General features: G+C 40.8%; 2 protein-coding genes across 4 annotated transcripts; one reads left to right on the forward strand and one right to left on the reverse strand.

Moving 5' to 3' along the window:
* On the forward strand, positions 1-13469 carry ipo13a (importin 13a). Of its 2 annotated transcripts, none has more exons than XM_062993837.1 (21): positions 1-203; positions 2373-2498; positions 2868-3478; positions 3836-3976; positions 4383-4524; positions 5269-5432; positions 5763-5883; positions 6151-6298; positions 6940-7121; positions 7250-7276; positions 7581-7715; positions 7928-8065; positions 8313-8393; positions 8604-8741; positions 10269-10365; positions 10488-10540; positions 11082-11148; positions 11253-11311; positions 11888-11977; positions 12704-12885; positions 13243-13469. In XM_062993837.1, the coding sequence occupies exons 1-21, from the start codon at positions 135-137 to the stop codon at positions 13334-13336; spliced, it is 2865 nt and encodes a 954-aa protein (XP_062849907.1). In that variant the 5' UTR covers positions 1-134; the 3' UTR covers positions 13337-13469. The 2 variants fall into 2 exon arrangements, with proteins under 2 accessions (XP_062849907.1, XP_062849908.1); XM_062993838.1 differs by lacking the exon at positions 1-203 and adding an exon at positions 1175-1285.
* Positions 13470-14244: 775 nt separating this feature from the next.
* Positions 14245-20804, reverse strand: fzr1b (fizzy/cell division cycle 20 related 1b). 2 transcript variants are annotated; one of them, XM_062993840.1, is made up of 15 exons: positions 20640-20804; positions 19154-19284; positions 18645-18746; positions 18494-18557; positions 18195-18322; positions 17871-17953; positions 17635-17740; positions 17307-17384; positions 17160-17225; positions 16693-16795; positions 16186-16367; positions 15567-15800; positions 15309-15413; positions 15074-15166; positions 14245-14414 (listed from the first exon to the last, which is right to left on the reverse strand). In XM_062993840.1, the coding sequence occupies exons 2-15, from the start codon at positions 19226-19228 to the stop codon at positions 14373-14375; spliced, it is 1461 nt and encodes a 486-aa protein (XP_062849910.1). In that variant the 5' UTR covers positions 19229-19284; positions 20640-20804; the 3' UTR covers positions 14245-14372. The 2 variants fall into 2 exon arrangements, with proteins under 2 accessions (XP_062849910.1, XP_062849909.1); XM_062993839.1 differs by having other exon boundaries at positions 17301-17384.
* Between the last annotated feature and the right edge of the window lie 2873 nt (positions 20805-23677).

A 23677-nucleotide genomic window follows, 5' to 3' on the forward strand; every position in this document is an offset into this window, starting at 1 on the left:
GCGGTCTTCTGAGACGAGTTGAGCAGCTACAAAGTGACTTAAACCAGTCGGGAGCAACACTATGTAAATTACTTGGTTAAAATATAGACATAGAGTTTTGTAACACTTTATTTACAGTGTCAAACTCGTTGATAATGTCGGCGGTGCCGGTGACATTACCGTCCACAGAACTGACCGAGTTCACAACGGAGGCGGTGGAGCGGGTAAGTCATTATTACTTGTATTTAATTTAAATAAATGAATAATTCAGCACAGTTTTTAAATTTTCTTCTCGAAAACATAAATAACACATAACTTACTAACTTTTCTAAAAATAATTAAAAAAAAATTCTAGGACTCACAATATCAAGGTATGTCTAATTATATACCAATTATACGTAGTGCACTAAAACTGATGCGAATTAGTATTATTTAGCTGCAAATGTAGTGCGCTTTTGTAGGCTATAATGAGCCATTTAGGATACAGCCATTTAACGTTCGTAAAAGTAACGGTTTAATAGCAACGGTGGAATTCAAACGTTTACGGTCACTTGTGAGAGACCTGCATGTAATGCAGCTGTTATTTTTCTGTGACTAAAATAGTTTTAAATACTAACATATTTTAAATACTTTTTGACTGCTTTACATTGCAGCTTCTTGCCTGCTTTCACCCTGTTCTTCAATGGTCAGGACCCCCACAGGACCACCACAGAGCAGGTATTATTTGGGTGGTGGATCATTCTCAGCACTGCAGTGACACTGACATGGTGGTGGTGTGTTAGTGTGTGTTGTGCTGGTATGGATGGATCAGACACAGCAGCGCTGCTGGAGTTTTTAAATACCGTGTCCACTCACTGTCCACTCTATTACACACTCCTACCTAGTTGGTCCACCTTGTAGATGTAAAGTCAGAGACGATCGCTCATCTATTGCTGCTGTTTGAGTTGGTCATCTTCTAGACCTTCATCAGTGGTCACAGGATGCTGCCCACGGGGTGCTGTTGGCTGGATATTTTTGGTTGGTGGACTATTCTCAGTCCAGCAGTGACAGTGAGGTGTTAAAGAACTCCTGCAGCGCTGCTGTGTCTTATCCACTAATACCAGCACAACACACACTAACACACCACCACCATGTCAGTGTCACTGCAGTGCTGAGAATGATCCACCACCCAAATAATACCTGCTCTGTGGTGGTCATGTGGGGGTCCTGACCACTGAAGAACAGCATGAAAGGGGGCTAACAAAGCATGCAAAGAAACAGATGGACTACAGTCAGTAATTGTAGAACTACAAAGTGCTTTTATATGGTAAGTGGAGCTGATAAAATGGACAGTAAGTGTAGAAACAAGGAGGTGGTTTTAATGTTATGGCTGATCGGTGTACATATATATTACTAAACCCACAATAACATTAAAAAAGCACACAATCTAGTAAAGATTTGATAGTAAAGATTTTGGACTAAGAATAATGTGTTACAGTCATTCAGTCACAGAAACAGAATAGTTGCAAAAATAATTGAACCCCTATGCAAGTGTTTTGCTTGCAGTCTCATGTAATAAATGGTGTTTAGTGTGTACAACTCAGGTCAGCACAGGAGACTTGGGGGACAGAAAAGAAACCTGATACCTCTGTGGCTCTACTATATTAAAAATAACTGGCAGCATGTGTTTGGCCGCTTGTTGGCATATGGCACCCCTTCATTTAGTTTAGAGAAAAACGTTTTGCAGTGCACAAAGTACCAAAATAGAAAACATGTTTCTATTGGCCACACATACATTACTAAATGATTAGTGGTGTCTGATCTAGGAATGCATCTTTCTGATGAATCAGGATGCTTCAGTAAAACAGGAAAAAATCAATAAAGTTTACAAATCAGTGCTTTCTGTTTTTATTGCATTTCAAACTTTTGGAATTGGGTTTGTCAATTTCCCCACAGTGATGTTAAAAGCTTAAATGTAAAATCATTAAAAAATTACCTGCAGTCATTGTTGCCAGACTTTTTGCAACCTGTTATTAAGTTAAAGGTTTAAAGTTAACAGGGTGCTGTGGGAATTTAAATATGTCCAAATACAAAGGAGAAAAAAAAGGCAAACACAAACTAAACTGTTGTTTCAACCTAGCATCAGTTGTTGTCTTGGAATGTGCTGGTTGAAATGTGCCTTAAATTGCATACGCTGTGTCCCAATTTGACACAACGTCACACCCCTGGTTCACAAACATAAAAGGCACAATCTCGATACTTTCACTGTGATATTTGCTAATACCTTTTCATTTATGCATTCTTGCCATGATGACGTAGTATGCTTGATGGCATTGTGGACACAGCTGATGTGTGTATGATGCACCGTTAAACTTCTGCACAAATGTCTCAGGGATTTGTGTCATCTGTTACAGGCTCTCCAGCAGCTGTACTATGACCCAGACATGGCACAGAAGAACATAGCCCAGAAGTGGCTTACACAGGCCCGGGCATCTCCACAGGCTTGGCAGTTCTGCTGGGCACTGCTGAGCCCAGAAAAGGTCTGGATTGTCTGTCACCTTGTGCCAGGAAAAAATTGTGCAGGTGTAATTCAAGAACCACCAAAGACAGGTCTGCCATAAATTAAAATCTGCTGGAACATGGATGACACTATCCACTGTCAAGCAAGCTTTACATTGCAAGTGGCTTTTCTTGCATGACATCCTTTTAGCATGTGTCAATATAAAGCTTATTTGTTTCAGCAGCTTAAACTTTATGGCAAACCTTTTCTGTAGTGTTTCTGGTGATTATTATTTCCATGTTTGGGTTTTCTGCTCAAACACTATGGCAGTCCTGAAACGTGAACATTCTGAATAATCAAAAATATGAACCAAAATCTGTCAAACTGACCAAAATACCTCACTTAACAGGTCCCAGAGATCCAGTTTTTCGGCGCCAGCACGCTGCACGACAAGATCACCAGCAGCTGGCACGACCTCGATGACGAACATTGCGATGCTCTCCGCTCTCAGCTCATCTCCCACGTGTGCCGCTTCGCCCTTGGCCCCAAGATGGTGATGTCACGCCTCTGTTTGGCTCTAGCATCTCTGATCCTTCGAACGCTCCTGGACTCCTGGCCCAGTGCTGTGCCTGACCTCCTGCAGGCGTTACAGAGCGGACAGGGAACGGAGGACACTGATGCGCATCACCTTGTGCTATTGGAGGTGCTGTCTGTGCTGCCAGAGGAGCTTCAAAGCAGAAAGCTTACATCAGAGAGTCGCAACAGGCTGCAAGAAACTTTGGTGCAAGAATGGAACTCACTGTGCCCTTTGCTAAGGGAGCTGCTGCGACGAGAGGGCTTGCCGGTTCATGTGAAAGAGCGAGCATTGCACTGCGTGGCATCCTGGCTGGCGCTCGGTGTGAATTTGGGAGAGACGGTTGAACTCCTGCAGGACAGTTTGGAGTTGCTGGAAGTGTCTGAGCTTTTTGAAACAGCTGTGGAGAGCAGTGTTGGCGCCCTCTCGTTGCCTGACTGGCAGAGGTGAGCGCTAAGTAGTTACTCCTGAGAGGTTGTTCTTGTAAGATCAGTTTACTTTTAACACAAGCCTTAGATAATAAACAATGATGTGTATATAAACAGTTACTTTATATTGGCATTAAATTGGCCAATTGGACCTCATTTCTCTTTCGTCTTAGCCACCACTACAACTGTACAGATCTCAGGGAGAGAAATATTGATATTCACAAGCCAGTAATGTTATTTAAAGCCATTTTAATCAACCTCAGATACAACTATTTAGCAAAGCTAGAAAGAAAACCCAAGCAGACACGTTATGCTAAGAGAAAATTTGCCTCTAAGAATTAACAATGGTTTCTTTGTGTGTGTGTGTGTGTGTAGGTTTGCGGACAGTCTTCTGAAGTTGATGCCCACTGTGCTGGGGCTCCAGGAGCAGCTGACAAGGGCAGTTCAGGACAGAGATATGGAGACAGCTCATGGGATTTGCCGCATTGTTGTAGCACTGGGAGAAACTCATTGCAGGTTGATTTCTGTAATTCAACATAGGCTTTCTTTTTGTAAAAGTATAAAAGTGTTGTATACAGAAATAACTGGCAACCTCATGTAGGTCTCATTGTATGATTTATTTCCCAACTTAGTTGTAGCTCATGTAATAAAACACTCCCATCTTCCTACTAAGTGCATGCATTTCAGCCACACTCATTGCTGACAGGTGAATAAAATAAATTATATATTTCAAACTTTGTGGCCACAGTTCCTGCTTCAACTTATTTGGTATAAACTGGAATGTTTACAAAAGAGGTTTGATAGACCTGATACAAACATTATGACATAATATCAAAGATAAAAGTACCTCTTATGGCAGTAAGTATTAGGATTCAAAATGTATTAAAATAACAGCAGCCCCCTCTCTTTTCACAATTTTTAGGACTTTGTTAGATCAGATCGGACACTGGCAGGCTTTCCAAGCTCTGGTCAACATGATTCTGTCCTGCACTGCTATTCCCGGTTACTACCCAGTGGATGAGACCATCAGCTCACTCACACTCACGTTCTGGTACACACTGCAGGTAGGGAAAAAGCATCAGCAGAAGGTCACGTCTCCATCACAATTCACCTGTATTAATAATAGTTTTTTAACCAGTGGGCCGTGGCCCCCCAGTGGACTGCAGGGGGACTTCAAAGGCTAATCCGTTTGTTTAACCGTGATATCCTGTTATGGTACTTGTTTATCTGAGAGGTGATAGTGTACTACTGCAATCCACTTTTGTCTCACTATGCCAGAAGTATGTGGACACCCCTCAATGATATCCTTCCAACTGTTGACTGTCTGTCTGAGTCCATGGCTTAATCCTAAACACCATTGAGATGTGGTGTTGTTTGGAAGCCAGACCAGCGTTCTTACATTATCGTTCACATCTATTCTTAATAATGCTTTTTTGACTAAATGGGTACAATTTTCCCTGTTAATGTCCACGGGTTTGGAAAGGGATGGCCAACAAGCTTATGGTCATGCTTGATAGTACCGTGTTGTTACAGTGTTATTGGATTGTAATTAGTCTTTTTTCTTTTCTTTTCTTTTTTTTTTTAATATTCCCACTGACACACTTTAAATCTTGTGGAAAGCCTTCCAAGAAGAGTGGGAAGTTATAATGTGCATGGTTTTAGAATGATATGTCCTACAAGTTCCTCATACGTCCTCATACTTTTGGCCATATATTGTGTTGAAAAACATAGTGTAAGACATCCGGGGACACCGGGACAGGTAATTAAGAGAGCAGTAGGTTTGAGCTCAGTTGATCTTTCTCTTTTAGAATGACATCATGTCACTGGAGACAGAGAAGCAGACGTTCTACTTGCAGCTTTACAGACCAGTTTACTTTCAACTGGTTGATGTCCTGCTGCACAAAGCCCGCTTTTCCAATGACTATGACTCTTCATGGTCTGCTGATGACAAGGAACAATTCCGAACCTACAGGTGGTAAAAATAATAATTTTCTGAAAAGTCTATTTCTAGAATGTTCTAAATTCTTCTTTTTTTAAGATTGAACATGCTGTGCAGTCTGAGACTTTTCTTCCACTTACTACTGGTTATAAAGAACCAGAACCACTGGTTATACTGGTTATACTACTACTGGTTAGAAAGAACCAGAACCAACCTTCTCTGCTGGACTTTCTTATCAACAGGCATTCTCAGTTTTAGAACTGCTACTCATTTGATGTTTTTCTGCTCTGAATCATACATGCTAAAGCACAAAGAACAAAAAAAGTTTAATTTTGAAGTCTTTACAGATGTACTATATTGCAGAGTTGATATTTCGGATACCCTGATGTGCGTGTACGAGCTGTTGGGCCCTGAGTTACTGCGTAGGCAGTATGATAAACTTGGTCTGCTGCTGACCGACACCACCCACTCCTCCTCTTGGCAGGTCAGTATCTTAGCACTTTTTTATCAAACAATAATCTAAAGTTAAAACATATACCTATCAGCCAAAACATTAGAACCACGCCTCAAAAATGTGCATGGCAACCGCTGTTTCATAACAATTGTGCATGTCACAGCCAGAGATATATTAAACACTGGGCTGATGGTAGTTACTCTTCTGTTGGTAGTTTATTTCTGTTGGTAGTTGGTGGTAGTTTATTCTTCTGTTTGTCTGGACCACTATCTCTCTCTCTTTCTGCCTGTCACGAAGGACATAGAGGCTCTGCTGTATGGCTTCCAGTCCATCGCTGACACCGCTGACGTGGGTTATTCAGACGTGATACCCGGCCTGATCGGCCTCATTCCCCTCATCAGTACTAACAACGTTCAGCTGGTAGAGACCGTCTTGCTTACCATAGGTACAGCACTCCGACAGATATTGTCAAAAATATGTGGACACCTGACTATGAGCTTGTTGGGAGATTTCAAAAGCATGGGCAACAATGTGAAGTTGCTCAACCTTTGCAGCTGAAACAGCCCTCACCTTTTTGGGGTTTAAGTTTGTAGAGTGTGTCCATGGGAATTTGCACCCATTATTCAGTCACTGGGGCTTTGCAACTGATCAACTCGACATGCCGTGTCTTTATTGAGTTCTCTTTATAAACAGGGCCCCCGTCATCCTGGAACAGGAAAGGTCCTTCCCCAAACTGTTGTCACAAAGTTTCATGCCTGAGACTGAGCACTGACAAGTGCACCATGCAATGGCTAGACTGTTCGGCAACCTTCCCCTCAGACATAGCCAATCATGTCTGTGTAGATGCCTGACTGACCAATAGCGCTTCTGAGATCTGGGGTTGGATAGCTAGTGGGATTTACCGCTGTGTCACCCCAGCCCCCCAGAAGTATAAAATACTGATATTATATTATTGATTTCATATGCCTATTAGCAACAGGTGTGGCCGAAGTCCCAAACTCAGTGTTTTTTTTTCTGGATGTCAGGGGAGTTTTCTGAAAATCCATAACTGCTCAGCAGAAATGCAGGTCTGTTGTGTCTTCTCAGGCTCACTGGCCGAGTGGTTGGCTGATCACTGTGTCATGCTGCCCAACATCCTGCGTATTGTTCTGCCCGCTCTGTGTAATGCCGACCTCTCCGTGCCCGCCGTCTCCACATTGAAGAGGATCTGCCGTGAGTGCCAACATTATCTTCAGCCACATGCCAACGACATCCTGTCTTCATCACAGGTGCTTAAAAACATTTATTTATGAATAAAACTACTATGAACACTACTGATACAATAATGCATGTTGTAATAATAGAAATAATTCAAATAAAGGGATTAACATTTGAGACTTTTTTTTTTCTATTTCAGGATGCACTCGTAAGGAAAATCCATAAGGTAGGGACTGTTCTAATCACCACTGATTTAAACTTTGAAACTTTGACTTTGAAAAATTAACAATCTTCTTTCTGAGTCCTACAGCCTTTAAATTGGATCAGTATTACATTTAAGACATCAATCTATTTTAAAAGCATGTTAGCTTTACCGAAAATAATCTGGCATAGTGTTTAAATGACATTAAATATTTTTTTTGGAATCAGGTCAGTCAGAAAGGGGGTAACTACTGTTTTATACCATTTTCATAAGCAAGGATTTGTTACAGAAGTAAAATTAGGAATTAAATGCAGTATTTTCTTCTCAGTGTCCTCAGAGCATGTGGCTGATGCAGGCTCTGGGCTTTCTTCTCTCATCTCTATCAGACGAGGAAATTACAGAGAAACTTCGCTCTCTGCTCTCACCTCACATCCAGGAACTGCAAAATCTTGCCAATCAGGCAGTAAGTATTTAATCAGAATCTCATGAAAAATCGCTGCTCTTTATGTAAAAGTAATAGTAGACAGTAGGCCCTGACGATATACAGTGATGATTGAATTCAAAACATTTGTTTTAGATTACTGTTAAGTGTTTTTTCTTTCAAATCTGTCTGCATACTTTTGGCTGTAGGCAAACGTTTGACTTCAACTTCTTCTGTGACTTTCAATCATGCAGACCAGTCCTGCTACAAAACTCTCCACAGTGCATATTCTGAATCTGCTCTCCAGCCTCTTCTCCACTCTGGACCTGAACACACACGAAGAAGATCTGAACATGGTCAAAAGTCCTCGGTTTCCTCCTCACACCAACCCAGTAAGGCAGCTTTGCTACAGTTTGGTCATCGTTTACAATGTCTGGTTTACTTGTTCTATCAATCTTTTTAGAACGCAAGATGTAAATCTTGTCTGCATTATTTAAAATAAGCCAAATATGCACTGACCAGTCACTGTTGCAGCAGAAAGTAGGCTACACCCCATCTGGTGGTGCTGGGCTAACGTACCCTAGCACCAGAGTTGTCTCAGTGTTCAAGTAAAGTTTGTTTCTTTTATGTTCTCATCAGGTTGTAGTTGTGCTACAGCAAGTCTTTCCTCTGATCCAAACACTTCTGAGCAAGTGGCTGAAGGAGACTGAAGTGGTCGAGGTACGTGTCTGCATATTTCTACATGAAAACACTGAATTGTCAAGCAAGGTTCTGGATCTGAATCAGAAGATTCTCCAGACTCATAAAGCACTATAGAAAAAGACTTAGTGATGTTATGTTGGCAATTAAGGGGGTTATACAGTATATATTATACTTTAATATTATACAATATAAGGTTTGTTATACAAAATGTGTGCTTTTTCTTCACAGGCTGCATGTGCTGTATTTGAGAAATCACTCAAGACACTTTTCCGTGATTTCGGCCCTCTCGTCTCCCAGCTTTGTGAGCTGATTGGCCAGCTGTTCAGTGCCTACCCACAAGCCTCTGCTTTAGACCTGACAAAAGAGGTGGGATAAAACCACAACTGTTGAGGTCTAAGGTTTACATACATACACTTATAAGGGACATAACTCTCTTAAAAACAAATGAGAATAAACAAATAATAAGTCCCCCCCCCATTTGCTCCTATTTTAGTCATTTTTATTTCACTCCATCCCACAAGCCACATCGTTTCACCTATACGCAATGGGATCTCATAGAGAACTAAATCACATTCTGAGAGACCAGCTAAGCCAGGGGTGTCAAACTCACGGGCCGCGGGCCAGATCCGGCCCGCCACGTCATTTTATGTGGCCCGCAAGAGCTTAAACGACTGTACGATTGTTGTGATGGTTCGAGTCGTTACAGAGACGCGCTTATAATTTAATAGGACACCTGAGCCTTTAAGAGACAAGTGCTGACATCGTAGTCATGGCAACTAACTTTAACATTTCCTCAGAAGCCATGTGACTTTTACTGCAAAAGAACGCGGGGTAGCGTAGTCAGTAACGTAAACAATAATAAATAAATACAGATAATTATATTGCAATATAATACAGAAGCATCGTCTGTGAGTAGTGGCGTTTATATTCTCAGTTGTTAGTAAATGTTTAGTGAGTATATCACAGCGTTTTAGTTACAAATTTACCGTCATTAAATACAATTGTTACCGTTACTATAGCAATTAGTATCTTTACACAAAATTTTAGCGTTATTTTACGTTTGGTTAAATCTCATATTGTACCAGACTTGACTACAGCTGTGTGCTTTTACTGTATTAAGTGTTTTTATTGTTTGTATTTTTACTCTATTTTGATGCACACAGCTGGGGAGCAAATAAACCGACTGTATTCTGAAGAGAGCTGTCTGTCTGTCTGTCTGTCTAGCTGAGAAAGGGGGATAAACTATTAGTGAGGGCAGAATGATTGTCTTAAAATACACTACATAACCTGCAGTTCTCAAAATGCATGCTAATTTTATGAACTGCAAAGTGACACATCCCACCAGTAGATGATGTTAAGAAATATTTACACGTAATCCCAAAATGTACAAGAAGATAAATAAGAAAATTAAGCAGAAGGAGGAAGTTTAATGAAAGTGAAAACAGGTTTGTGCTTCAGGAAGAGAAACCGGTGCGTCTCTTGTGTTATGAGGCCGTGTCTGTGGTAAAGTAGAACAATATAAATGCAGAATTCAGCCTCCAAGAAAAACAACAGACTGCAATCACAGCAGGATACGTTACAATCGGACCTTTGAGGGCCACAATAATGCTGATGTGGCCCTCGGTGAAAATGAGTTTGACACCCCTGAGCTAAGCATTCCAAATTATCCAACACAACAGCATGTGCCTCAATCAAACAACAGAGGGCGCAATTGTACAGCGATAATAAGTTTGACCTGCTCCCTCACTCAGCAGTTCAATCACAATAAACACTGCAATGACACACAGTATGTGTCCCCTACAAGTGTAGGTAAACTTGACTTCTAGCTTTATACAACTACAAGAGCTGACTGTAAAAACTGTGTTACATTAATGTTGCATCTTTTTATCATAGTTGTTTCAGATATTTGCCGGTGAGAAGGAACACATTCCCGCCATTACCTCAGTTTTGGAAATCATCACAAATATCACCATGGCTATTTTTCAACATGGTTAGTTATACAGCTGAATTTACTTTTATTTATACCTCTTGCCCACCCCTTGGCATAATGTTAATAAGGGCATGATAAAATCAATCCTGGAATGTGGGCTGAATGTGTGTTTGGTCTTCTAGGTGCCAGAGATCATCCTGATGTTGTGGAGTCGTTCATGAAGCTTCATACGCAGGTCTGGCTTCGTCTTTTTACTCTTGTCTGTCACGTTTCTTAATCCTGGTCAGGGTCGCGGCAGGTCTGGCTCCACCGGAAAACACTGGGCACCAGGCAGGAATACCCTGGACAGGGTGCCAGTTCATCATCTTTCTCCTCAGACATAGCTAATTCATTTATTGTCTGTTTAACCACCACTTTATTCTGGTCAGGGTTGCAGTGGGTCTGATTCGAAAGGCAGGAGACATCCCGAACAGGTCGCCAATCCATCACAGGGCAGACACACACACAGTCACACTTATGCCAAGTTTAGGTAGCTCCAATTGTTCTGATTCTATGCTTGTGGGAGGAAACTGGAGCACCCGGAGGAATCCCACATGGACACAGGGAGAACATGCTAACTCCATACAGAAAGGCCTGGCCCCCTGTCCGGGAAATCAAACCCAGGCCCTTCCTTCTGTGGGACAACAACGCTACCCATTGGAGTTCAAACTGTATTTGTGTATGCAGTATGGGCAGTATACTGTACTTTATACGTTATACTTAATATTTTTTTGCAGGTTTTAAAAAGTCAAGCAAGCCTGTATCTCTCAGTGGGTCTTGATGTCAGAGTTGTCTTCTACTGTGGTGAGATCCTGATTATCACATTTATAATTAGTTTCTAACTAAACAGCATGTTTCAGGTAATCAGAACCACACTGAGTTTCTCCTGACTTTCACTTTCTCTGCAGGAATCCTAGCGTTTAAATTTCCAGAGACGCCCACGCTGAAATCCACATGTCTGTTATTTGTAAGTCACGGTCTGTAAAAGAAATTCTTGTGCTTAGTGCTTTTAGACACACCTGTACTGATAAAATACCGGAAACTGGATTCTCTTTATACACCAGTTCAACTGACATATTTATACAGTTGCAAGAAAATCTTTGTAAAACCCCATCTCAATCACTTGAATCCTAGACTGGGACTTGAGTGTCCCCACACTGACCTGAAGAGATTTTTCTTGGAATCAGAGCAGGAGAGAGACCATCAACTATGTCATTAATAAACATTGGCCTTTACTTTTTGGGTACTCTGCACTGTCCTCCCAATGCTGCATCTTACCAGGAAAATAAATTCTGATATTATTGCCCTCACCCGCTTTAGTTTTTATTGGCTGCCAATTAAAGTCTGCATTGATTCCAAAGACCTATTTTGAGCTTAAAGCATTTAAAAATGTAGCTGCTGCATCTCTTATGCTGACCCGTTATGCCACACAGCCCATACTGAGAACAGCTATAGCAGGACATCTGTCAGTCCTTACATTTACTCATAGCTCATTTGGTAAATGGTGGGTATTTTAACTTGTTAATGTGTTTGTTCTACTCAGATTGAGCTTTTGTCTCACTGTGAGGACGTCCCTGCTATAAGGGAGGTGCTACAGGAGGACGGTCTGCTGCTCCTTCAGACTATTTTGGAGGTAAGCAATGTTACGTCTTTCCTATTAATCTTAAAAAATACCCATTACACACCCAGTACATGCCACATAATAGCATTATTGATGTGTGTTACCACTGGCAGCATGCTGTGCTATGACCTAGAAGTCATTTATATATTATTAAAATAATTGCTGGTTGACCTTCCGTTCCTAGTTGTACCAATTTTCTATTAAAGCAGTGTGAATTGTGGGCCTTACCCGGGTGTGTGCCTTTCTGAGCTATGTCCAATCAATTTTACACAAATTGAGGATTTCAAAGTTCTGGACACATCTTAAGGATAATTAAAACAAACAGTGCCATAGAAAAGGGCCGGAATGCTTTTGGCAAATAAGAGATTTCAGTTTTTGATTATTATTACTATTAAATTAAAACTGTTTTCGTGTTTTAGTCATTATGGTTGGTTACAATTGGTGATCTCTTTGTGCTTATATAAATAGGGCTTGTTTGATTGCAGCTACTATAGTGTACATGGACCAGTCATGTCTTGCCTGAGTCAGAAAGAAAACCCAAACTGACACGTAATGCTTAGAGAAACTTTGTTTGTTTAGGGTGACCACAAAAAAACAGGTCTGCCATCTAATAGAAGCTGCTCAAACAGTGGCGTCACTGTCCACATAGTGATTTGTGCAACTTGAGGGCCGCTTGCTGCCAGTGTGAACACAGGATGCTCCCCCCTTGATGACCCTGATACTGGTCTGTGTGTTTAGGTTTGTAGTATCCAGACTTCTCGAACACTGCTGGAATACCTGGCTGACATCCTGTTCTCCATCAGCCTCCACTGTCCCGGCCTGCTCGCAGCTCGCCTCCGAGACGCCCTGCAGACTGATGCTTTCCCCTGCAGCCTGGTCAGCCCAGAACACAAAGAGAACTTCTGCCAGCAGATCCTCAGGTACGACTGCCATTAAATTATTCATGCTACATAAGGTGCGTAGATTAGTCATGCTAGCATTAGCTGAAGAGACCACTGTTCCATGTACTTTATATTTAAGGACAGTTGTTTGCACAGTTTATCTTGGGACCTAAAGGCTTTCTGAAATCTGTACTCAGCTTTCTAATGGGTGTAAATTAGCAGCTAAAGTGCAGATTACTCTAAAAGTGGGTTGCCAAGTATTCAGGATTTAGACAGTCTGCCTTTTAGGTTAGTTATCTGGGTTCATTCAAAACATACCATCAACGTAAAGTTTTTAAAGTTATATTAATGTTGTAATTTAAGTGACGAGATTAAAACTGGACTTCACTCCTTCAGGGAACAAGTAAACAAGCGGACAATGAGGAATATCGTAAAGGAGTTTTCACTTTTGTGTCGGGGACTACAGGGAACTAAAGATACAGATTACTAAACAGCCTGTGGATGAAGATGGTCCCCTAACACAAGACACCGGGGGAGTCAAACGAGACACGAGAGCCTCTCATTAGTTTTCAATGTATCTTTTTTCTTTACAGACTGGAATGAAAAGATTACTTTTGGCCGTGTTTTTGTTTTGATCATTTTTCTTCCAATTTAGTCGTTGCCAGTTCAAGTAAGTATGGGCAAAAATTTCACTTGCAAATCTGCAACAATTAGTATCTTCAGTTCCCAAACCATTATAAAGTGTCATTAATAAGAAAGGTGATCTAATACAGTGGCAAACACACATCTGTCCCAACTTTGTGTGAAAGGCATCAAATTCAACATTTGTTAGTATATTTACAAAATACAACTAAGTTGATCAGTGAAAACACTGAATATATCTTCTCCGTACTTTCCTCGGTTAAATAAAGGTTCAAGAGATAAAAAGCATTTCCTGAAATTGGGTTTGTGATCTCTTAGAGCAGATCAACACACGTGGAGGAGGATGCTACAAAATTCACAGCTTCAACACTGCCGGGCCACAGGCTTGTTATTAAGCACACCACTATAGAATAATAAAAATAATTAAGTGCACAGTTTAGTGTCCCAGTAACTAACCAGAATGCCATATTGAAATTAAACATCATTCTAAATAATCTGAACACTAGGGAATGAAAAAAACAAACCACTGTAAAATTCTTATAAACTACTAACAGAGATACTGCAGTAGTTGCTTTTATTTCATATGGTTTTGTATCTGTTAGATAAACATGATCTTGCTTTTATTTGCACATACAAAATAGTGAAAATATTGACAGGCGTGTAAATAAACCACTTCTCTCTATTTGAACATGACCTTTTGATCTTTTTACACTTGCACATGATACAGTAATAATAAATAGGCGGTTAACGTGGATGGACTTGCTTATCTGCTGTGAGTTTATTGAAGACATTGCAGGACTGTGGTGAGAGGAAATCCATCCGGGTTTAGACGAGATGAAGAGATAACAGATTCTCTGAAGCTTGTTCTCTTCTCACCTCTGTCACTACCGTATCCTGGTAAACAGGTTCAACACAGACTTGGACTCCTGAAATGGAAAATGAGGTAGATGTAAAAATGACTTTGTAAACCTCTTACTTACTAACCCTCATAGCTTTACTAACACAGGTGTTGCACTGTAATGCACAAATGTGTGCAAAGGCTGAGCTGTAATGTGATGTTGATGCCTTTAAACTTGGCCGAGACTTTTAGGAATTCCTTGGATGGCAAAAAATACAAACAGATGGATCCTGGAGCAAATCAAACTTCTCACTTAAAGCCCATATATTTTGGACATATTATAAGTAGAACCAATTAATTGGAAAGTACAATAATGCCTGGAAGAGTTGAAGGTTAAAAGAGGAAGAGGACAGAAACAATCAGAGGAACAACAATAAAAGAGAAACCAAATAGAAGACATGATGTTCTGAAGAAACACTAGCCATATGGTTCATATGATGAATGACACTTTGTTAAAAGTCCTATGTTCTGCCAAAGCCTCTAAGGAATCAAGTCAGGTAGTCCATATTCCATGAGATGGTGAGTTTATCCACCATCAACAACTTCTCACAGCAAAACAACCATAACGCTCACTTTTAAAGTCAAGCATTCCAGCTTTAACTTCTAAGTCTACCTGACAATCCATGACTTGTTACTTGAGTAAAAGTTAGAATACTCTTTATCAATACTTGAAATAAAGACACTGACCTTGGTGCAGCGTGTTTTGCTGAAGACGTTCCAAAACCTCAGCGTCTCATCTCCTGCTCCTGTCACGATGGCCTCACCATCTGGAGACACCGCCTGAAACAGACACGTTTAATTACCTTTTGTATTTTCTTACAAAAAATCACCATTAATTAATCACACTATTATAAATGCAGGCCTTAATAATAAATAATACTAATGAAGTGTGTGGATTGGGATCAGTACAGGTGGTCATTACCAAGTAGAGCACACGGTAGGAGTGTCCAGTCAGCTTGGCCACCTGTGTAAGCGAGGGGTATTTCCACACCAGGATCTGATTCTGTGAGTAGCCATGTGTGCTGACCTGGAAAACAGCAGCAAAGTGTGGAGCATTGTTAATATATTCCTGCTCCCTACCCATCATGCTCTGCACTGAAGAAACAGCTGGGTTTTTGTTGTAGTTTTTTAACATAGTCCAGCAAAGAATACTTTGTAGTGCATTTGTGTGCTGCCTTACCAGCTCGTTGGCGTGTTTGGACCAGGCCAAGTTGCAGACTTGTGAGCCCGTGTCTGTGCTCTGCAGCGCCTGCCCCGTCAGCGTGTTCCAGAAGCGCAGGCAACGGTCGGCCGTGCCCCCACCGGATGCCAGCAGGCCGTGCTGATGTGGCGACCAGGCGATGGCCTTCACCGCTGCTAAATGCTCGCTGTACTGCTGCATGGGTACCAGGCTAGAACTGTTCCACACCAGCAGCTACAGGCAACGAAAACATGTCTTCATTTTAAGGTGCTGCCCATCAAAGACTTACACTTGTAAAGGACAGATGTGTGTCAAGGCAGTCTCAAAATGTAAAGCATTTTGCCTCTATTTTTTTTTCTGTGGCTGAATGATTAAAAGACACTTTCAAAATCTAGATCAAAACTATACATACAGAAATTTAGAGGATACATTCGGCATTGTATAAAGTTACACCTACAAAGTACACAGAACAGTGGTCTCTTGCCAGGCTGGTGTAGAAAACCAGAACTGACAGTTTCTGCTGAGAGGAAATATATCCAAGAACAACCAAGAAAATTAAAATAATAACAAGATCAGGATCACTGCTACACGTGTCAGTGAGCTGCACTGCCCTCCTCACCTTGTTGTCGTTGCCTCCAGAGGCGAGGTGCTGGTGGTCAGGTGACCACTTGAGGCCACACACTTCTTGCCTGTGGCCCTGCAGCCTCCTTTCGGCTGGGGGCGGAGCACGTACGTCCCTCTGTAGGATCACCCTGTCCCTGCTGCCTGAGGACAGCTGTTCACCGTTCCATGCCAATGCACCTGAGAATGGATGACATGAATCATACTGCACACAGGCTTTAATTCGACCACTGATTAACTAATGCAAGCCAAATTCCAAAAAGATGGGACAGTACTGCAGACATTCCAGTCTAGCACTTGCACTCTTTACTACAATGCCATGCTGCAAATGTGTAGAATGTTGCCTGTCGTTACTGAAAAAAAGTCTGAATATGTAACCCCACAGCATTAACGGTGCATTCACAGATTCTGGTTGAGTGTTTTGGTAAGGAACTATCAGAGCTAGGTATGTTGTTTCAAAACTGTCCGTTAGTAGCACTGGTTAAGGGATTAGGGTGGTACAAACCAACACGGGCCGAGTGCCCTTCCAAGCTGGTTAGCTTCCTGCCTCCAGCTGCATCCCAAATCTGTACAAAGCCCTTGTGGGTTCCTACAGCGACCAAGTTCCCCTGTGGAAAACACCATAAAGTCATTTTTATCAAAGTAAAACAAAAAACAACACAGCAGCGTAAACTACTTTTTTAATATTTCATTTTCATCAACTGCTTTATCCTGGTCAGGGTTGTGGCAGGTACGGTTCAACTGGAAGCTCTAAATCTACATCATCTCGAATTACTATGTATTTTACTGTTACTTTAAACAAACAAACAAACACGAGGTAGTGGTAAATGGCAATTAGATGCAGCCATTTGCCACCAAACACTAACAAACTGGTATATCTTCATTTGGGACAGTAAGAAAAAGTTTTTTTTTTAAATGGACAGCAAGGATTTGCTTTACAAAAAGTACACCACATGAGATACTAAGACTGACCCTCTCATTCCAACAGACTGAGGTCACAGAATCTCCATCTACTGACAAGTCACACAACCTGGTCACCTGTAAAGAAAAATGAGATGTCAAATTCAGAAACCCCTCCCAGTAAATGTTCATACAGACCTAATAAGAACGCACACTAACCTGGCTGGTACAGGCGCTCCACAAGTAAACACAAGCCCCCAGACCAACGCTCAGCAGGTTTCCGGCTGACCAGTCCACCTGTTAACACCACAGAAAATTGCACCTGAATGAACTTTCCGACTAGGCTTGTTGGACATCCCTTTCCAAAACCATGGGTAATAATGAGGAGGAGCTGCCCCTCCCATCTGTTACTATTGTTGACTTTTCGAATAGGGACGAGGCTGATGATGCCATGCTGCATATTTGCAAATGGTCACATTTATTTAGTTTAAATTCTAATGCAATAAAAAGTCACGTGCTCTGTTCTGTATGTGTGAAGTCAGCGTACCAGGTTAAGGTAGAAGTCGTCCTGTAGCTCCGGTGCATCCAGCACCTTGAAAGGGATTTTGGAGATTTTTCGCGCTGGTTTCCTTGGTGAGCGCAACAGCTTGTGACTGCAAACAGATGGACAGTCAAACACCCACAAACAGACAAGTGTAACCCTGAACAGTAAATGTATAGCTCATCGAATGTGTAAAGAAAAAGCAACATGCAAGAAAAAGAATCATTCAGTAATGACTGTACCTTTTGTTACTGAGAGGAGAGAGGGAATATGGAGAGATTTCATTGCCGGTGTCAAAAGGCACTCTTTTTGTGTGGATAGTGTACTGACAAAGACACAAAAACAGTACAATCATTTATTACCTAGTAATAACACATCATTAGATACAATCAGAATTGTTTGGAGACAAAAAGGGAACGTGAGCATCGATCTTTAAACTATTCATTAGTGAAGCTCCAGCTTGGTTGGTATGAAAACCTGCAGCCCCAGTGGTCCTCTTTGGACAGCCCCTGCATGCTAAATGTGATACAGTGGAGGTCTACACAGAGTGTGGAAGTGCAGCTCACCCTGAAGAGGCTATGGGAGTCCTGGGAGAGGATGGTATGCCGCTGATCATCTGTGTGAGTGTCTGGTACAGCCTCGATGCCTGCTCCCAGCAGTTCGTTCCGCAGCAGGGCTGCATAGGCCACTGCATCTGTTAGTTTCATTAATATCATTAATGTCAAAAGGTTTTGGACACTTACAAGCTGCGTATGGTAACTCTACGTATATTAAGGCCTATACATTTTGGAATAGTAAGTCAAACAAGCTCATGATCAGTGTATGCTGTTTTTTTTATGTACAAAATACTGAAGATGAACGTTACCCTTTCCTGTGTCTGCACTTGCGTCCTTGGACCGTTGATTCTGGTTTGGTGCCCAACAGTTCTCCTGCAAATCAATATGAGGTACAAATTTAGAGTCATACACAGTGCAAACATGCTGTAAATCAGGAAGTACAAAAATAACACATCATACATTGGCGTAATGGAAATTGATGCTCCAGTTGCTTCCGGCGCGAGTGGGTATGTACCTGTCGCCTAATTTAACACTGAGTGGACTGCATGTGGTGTAGCCGGACTGCAGAGGAGAAAACAGCATTATCTCTCAGGACTTTGAGGTGCACAAGATAGTTTACTGCTCTCGGACAAAAAAAATCAGACTGGTGTGCTATGACCAAAAGTATGTGGACAACTGAGCATGGTTATTGGACATCCCATTAGTGTCTACAACACCTTCCACTCTTTTGGAAAGCCTTTTAACAACCTTTTGGTCAGTGAAAGGTTTTGTAAGGTCAGAAACTAAGATTAGATGCTGATTAGCTGGCAATCAACATTCCAATTCATCCCAAAGGAGTTCCGTTAGGAATAGGTGTGGCTAAAACAGCTAAACTCAATAAACCAGAGGAGTGTCCACATACTTACTGCAATAAAATAGAGGCTGAATTATATGTAGCAGACAAAGACAACCTGTCAATCTTTTTTTACCTTACTTAAGTGGCCCTCGGGCACATTCTGGTGGTTAATCTGCCTGAGTAGGCGTCTCTCATAGTCCTGGTCCATTTCCGCTCTGTCTCTGTCTCAGTCTGCGTTTGCCGCTTCATCAAGGTCTTCCATCCCTGAAGGGAAACACACCTTCACGATCAATTACGTTAAACACATGATATGCTTCCGACTTCGTGGCAACAGTCAGGGAAAGGCCCTGACCTCAGCTCCATCTTCGGGATAAATTGGAATGTTGATCACAAGCCAGGCCTTTTTGTCTAACAGGATGTCCAACAAGCTTATTGCCAGGTGTCCACATACTTTTGGCCTTAAAATTTTTTTATAAACCAAAATTAAGAATTTATGAACGTAAGCAAATAGCTGGACAGTCACATATGAACGTGTTTTAGGAGGAAAGTCACCTCCCTGCTGCTGCAACAGCAACTACTGCCTGGTCAAAACATGGCATGGGTGGCATGAATGTCATTAGCTTTTAAAGATGCTGAACATGCTTTAAGAATCCACCAGCAGAGGTCGCCAGATTCCACAGGGGAATTCAGCATAGCCAAATTGAGACATAAAAATATTTGTGTAATAGTCCATATCTGTGGATTTGCTTTAAATATTCAGTCAGCAGTTTCAGAAATGTGGCACATATAGAAGAATCATCAACATGGATATTAGTCTGGTTGGATGTCCAATTTCTGTCAATAACATGGAGTTTCCATTTGCAGCTGTTTCAGCCTGAACACATCTGGAAAGGCTTTCCACAAAATTTAAATGTGCATTAGTCAAAATAGCCTTTGTAAGGCCTGGCTCACAATCAACATTCCAATTCAAACCAAAGATGGTTGATGTCAGGGCTCTGTGCAGACCACTGGACTTCCTGCATGCACATGTACAGTATATCACATTTTTCTTGACCCTTCCCAAAATGTTGCCTGAAGGCTGGAAGCATATAAATAAACAAATACATTTGATATAATTGCTTTTACAGCTTTTAGCAACTGGTATGGCTGAAACACCTGAAGTCAGTTATTAGAATGGGTGTCCACATACTTTTGGTTTTACAGTGTGTTAAAGAGCAAACCTTGGGAAATAACTGGTTAATCTGAATGCATATATATATATATATATATATAGATTAGATCTGATTATAAGTTGTTTATTCTAGCTCGATCTGAACTGGTGTGTGATGGTGTGGAGCCGCAGCTTTTGTCCTCGGCAGCTGGAATGACAGTTGCCATGGAAGCTGCCTGCATTCATACACACTGCTCAATCTCAGCTAGCATTAGCAACAACAGCCTGCTACATAACTGTCTATAATTACCTACAGACAGCTATCTGATCACATAAACCATCCCAGAATACTGTTTCGTTTTCTGTCAGGTGAAGAGAAAAGACTGACATTATTCTCCTGTACATCAGAGAGCAAGCTGCTGGTTGCAAAATGCCAGCTAGCAACCTTGCCAGATGCAGCTTATCTTACCTGTATCGCTGTTTATAAAACGCAGTTAAGGTCAATTTGATTGTTTTTCCCCTTAAACCTCTTCTTTAATATGCAAGTGCAGGCAGTGAATCGTAAAAATTAGTTTTAGCTCCGTACAGCTTTGCGGGCAATTCTCCAGTAATAGGGTTCTGTCTGTGTGTTTACGTTCCTGTCAAGATGGCGATGCGATCAGCTGGGACGCACATTTTTTCCTACCTGTTTTCGTAAAAGCCACACCTCCCTATGTTAACTAAGCGGCAGGATGTCGGAATGCGGGTGAGGAAAAAATTACATCGCTAATGGAGGAAGGTGTTTTCTTTTTCTAGCAGCCTGAGTGCGGCGCTTTAATTCTTTTTTTCTTCATTCGTTATTTAGTTAATTCATTTATATTTATTTATTTCTCTTATCTATTTAAATATCGTTATTAAAAAAACGGCAACTAGAGACCTAGGAACCCGGGTTCCATCCTATCCTCTGGTCACTGTCTGGCATATTTCTATATTTGTTTAATCTTTAAAAAAAAAAAAAAACATGCAAAAATGAATTGGCTTTCCTAATGCAAATTCACTTAGTTACATCAAGTGACAGCTTCTGCACATTTTTAAGAGATGAGGGCTGGGGAGTGGGGAGGGGGTTGAGCCGCAAAAGTACATACAGTAACCCCACACTGACATAAGAAGAACATACAAAACTCCTTACAAGCTAGAGGTTAGCATCAAACCCAGATGACTAAATTCCATGCTGCTGTACTATATGTACACCGACTAGGCATAACATTATGAGCACTGACAGGTGAAGTGAATAACACTGATTATCTCTTCATCACGGCACATGTTGGAGGGTGGGATATATTAGGCAGCAAGTGAACATTTTATCCTTAAAGTTGATGTGTTGGAAACAGGAAAAATGGGCGAGCGTAAAGATTTGAGCGAGTTTGACGAGGGCCAAATTGTGATGGCTAGACGACTGGGTCAGAGCATCTCCAAAACTGCAGCTCTTGTGGGGTGTTCCTGGTCTGCAGTGGTCAGTATCTATCAAAAGTGGTCTAAAGAAGGAACACTGGTAAACCGGCGACAGGGTCATGGGCGACCAAGGCTCATTGATACACGTGGGGAGCGAAGGCTGGCCTATGTGGTCTGATCCAACAGATGAGCTACTGTAGCTCAGATTAATGAAGAAGTTAATGCTGATTCTGATAGAAAGGTGTCAGAATACACAGTGCAGCGCAGTTTGTTGCATATGGGGCAGCAAAAGGGGGACCAACACAATATTAGGAAGGTGGTCATAATGTTATGCCTAATTGGTGTATATGGCAATATGTGGCCTGGGAACCTGGGTTTTAGTGCTCACATCTGGTCTGTAAGGATTTGTATATGCTCTTCCCATGTCTACAATAAATCATTATCAACCAAACAAATATATAAAGAAATGTATGAGCATGCAATACTCCACATAGTTTTGACCATATAGTGCATGAAGCATATGTTATCATATTAAACATTATATTACATTATAAATATGTTTGTGATATATGACATCAGATTATGTTTAATCAAAGCTCTTTTTAATTTGTAAATATGAAGCACTGTTTTGAAATTTGGAAAGATTCCAATTACTATTATCCAGTTATTAAATGCTTGAGGTTGAGCTGCAGAAGCAGTCAGTGTGAACTCCAGCTGTTTAGTGTCATAGCTGTGTTTTGACAACACAGATTCTGGATAAGTCCAGGCCTGTCTGAGCTGATATGCAGCAGAGCCATGAGATCAAGCATGAGATTGGAACGGATTTTAAGGAGAAACAGCACAGCAGGTAATAATGGCAGTGGGAGCTAGTCAAAAACTAATAATGTTGGTTAAACCTGATGTTCCATTACATACTGGGAAAGCAATGGAAACCACACATAATTTATGCCCACTGGCATTTTGTTAATTGGGGGCCTGCCAAGTAATAAGAGAAAAATGCACATCTACTCAAGATCTACCCAAGATTATCCAACATTATTATTATTATTAATATTATTATTATTATTGTTATTGTTATTGTTATTATTTAGGGCATTAAAATGCTGCCATTAATCTATTTATATAAATACATTGTTAACAGTTTTGTGTGCTGTTAATGCACATGAATTGTTTTATTTATGTTTAAAATACCATAATTTTAGTATAGATATGAAACAAAAATGCAGATATTCCATTCACCACATTATAGCAAGCTAGAATTTCATCTTTTAAAAGTAACATTACTACTTAAGGTAATAAATAAAGTAATTCTTCTTAAGTTTAATCATATTAACACCAAATAGTTACTGTATGTATAACTTGTTGGAGAAGTGTGTGTGTGTGTTTGTGTGTGTTTATCATTTCTTCATTTTTAAGCTGTATGTGTCAAGCTGTTAAGACTAGACCTGAGTGCAATGCCCTGAATTACTTTTATTTTTACTAGTCATCATTACACACGCATCATGTTTTCATGAATACTATTTTGAGTGTGTTGTGGTTTTGTGAACTATTTTACAAATGAGGATGTGTTCATAATTTGGAAACTCCAGTGTGAACCATGTGATCTTGCTTTGGTGGCATTAGATAGTGGTTAGCATCTTTTTTTATTTTTTAATATTATCATAGCACTGATAATTATCAAGTTCTGACCCCAAGATCATGGTGTGGCAGGGTCTTAAATGAGCGGTTTATGCTTCCAAAACACACACCAACACTGGTTTTAGAGTGGCTAAATCAGATTACATTTGAGTATTAAACAGTAGTTCCAAAGTTCTGGTCTTAAATCTTTGAGGACATATGGAATAAAACACAAAATAAACTTTGTTGTAATAATTCAGTCACTAAAAACAGTTGCATATATGATCCAAAGTCCACCATTGCATATATCTGTATCCAGTGTCAGCAAATCTTTGACCTTAACTGCAAATTCTAATTGTGGTACTCACTAATTATTCCTGAGCATGTGTAATTAGGTTTACCCCTTGAACACACTGCTTTGGCTGGTTTATTTGATTGAAAGCCTGCAGCTGTGTTTTA

This window comes from Trichomycterus rosablanca, chromosome 4 (assembly GCF_030014385.1).
Source record: "Trichomycterus rosablanca isolate fTriRos1 chromosome 4, fTriRos1.hap1, whole genome shotgun sequence".
In the NCBI taxonomy this organism is placed as follows: domain Eukaryota; kingdom Metazoa; phylum Chordata; class Actinopteri; order Siluriformes; family Trichomycteridae; genus Trichomycterus; species Trichomycterus rosablanca.

Bases quoted from the DNA above. Each gene is read 5' to 3' on its own strand.
- fzr1b (XM_062993839.1), bottom strand. From the start codon at position 19,228: ATGGACCAGGACTATGAGAGACGCCTACTCAGGCAGATTAACCACCAG. The intron at 18,747-19,153 runs GTAAAAAAAGAT...TCTCCTCTGCAG, and splicing joins CCGAGGGCCACTTAAGTAAG to TCCGGCTACACCACATGCAG. The intron at 16,368-16,692 runs GTTTGTACCACC...ATCCATTCTCAG, and splicing joins AGGGCACTCGGCCCGTGTTG to GTGCATTGGCATGGAACGGT.
- ipo13a (XM_062993837.1), top strand. From the start codon at position 135: ATGTCGGCGGTGCCGGTGACATTACCGTCCACAGAACTGACCGAGTTC. The intron at 2,499-2,867 runs GTCTGGATTGTC...CTCACTTAACAG, and splicing joins CACTGCTGAGCCCAGAAAAG to GTCCCAGAGATCCAGTTTTT. The intron at 11,149-11,252 runs GTGAGATCCTGA...CTTTCTCTGCAG, and splicing joins CAGAGTTGTCTTCTACTGTG to GAATCCTAGCGTTTAAATTT.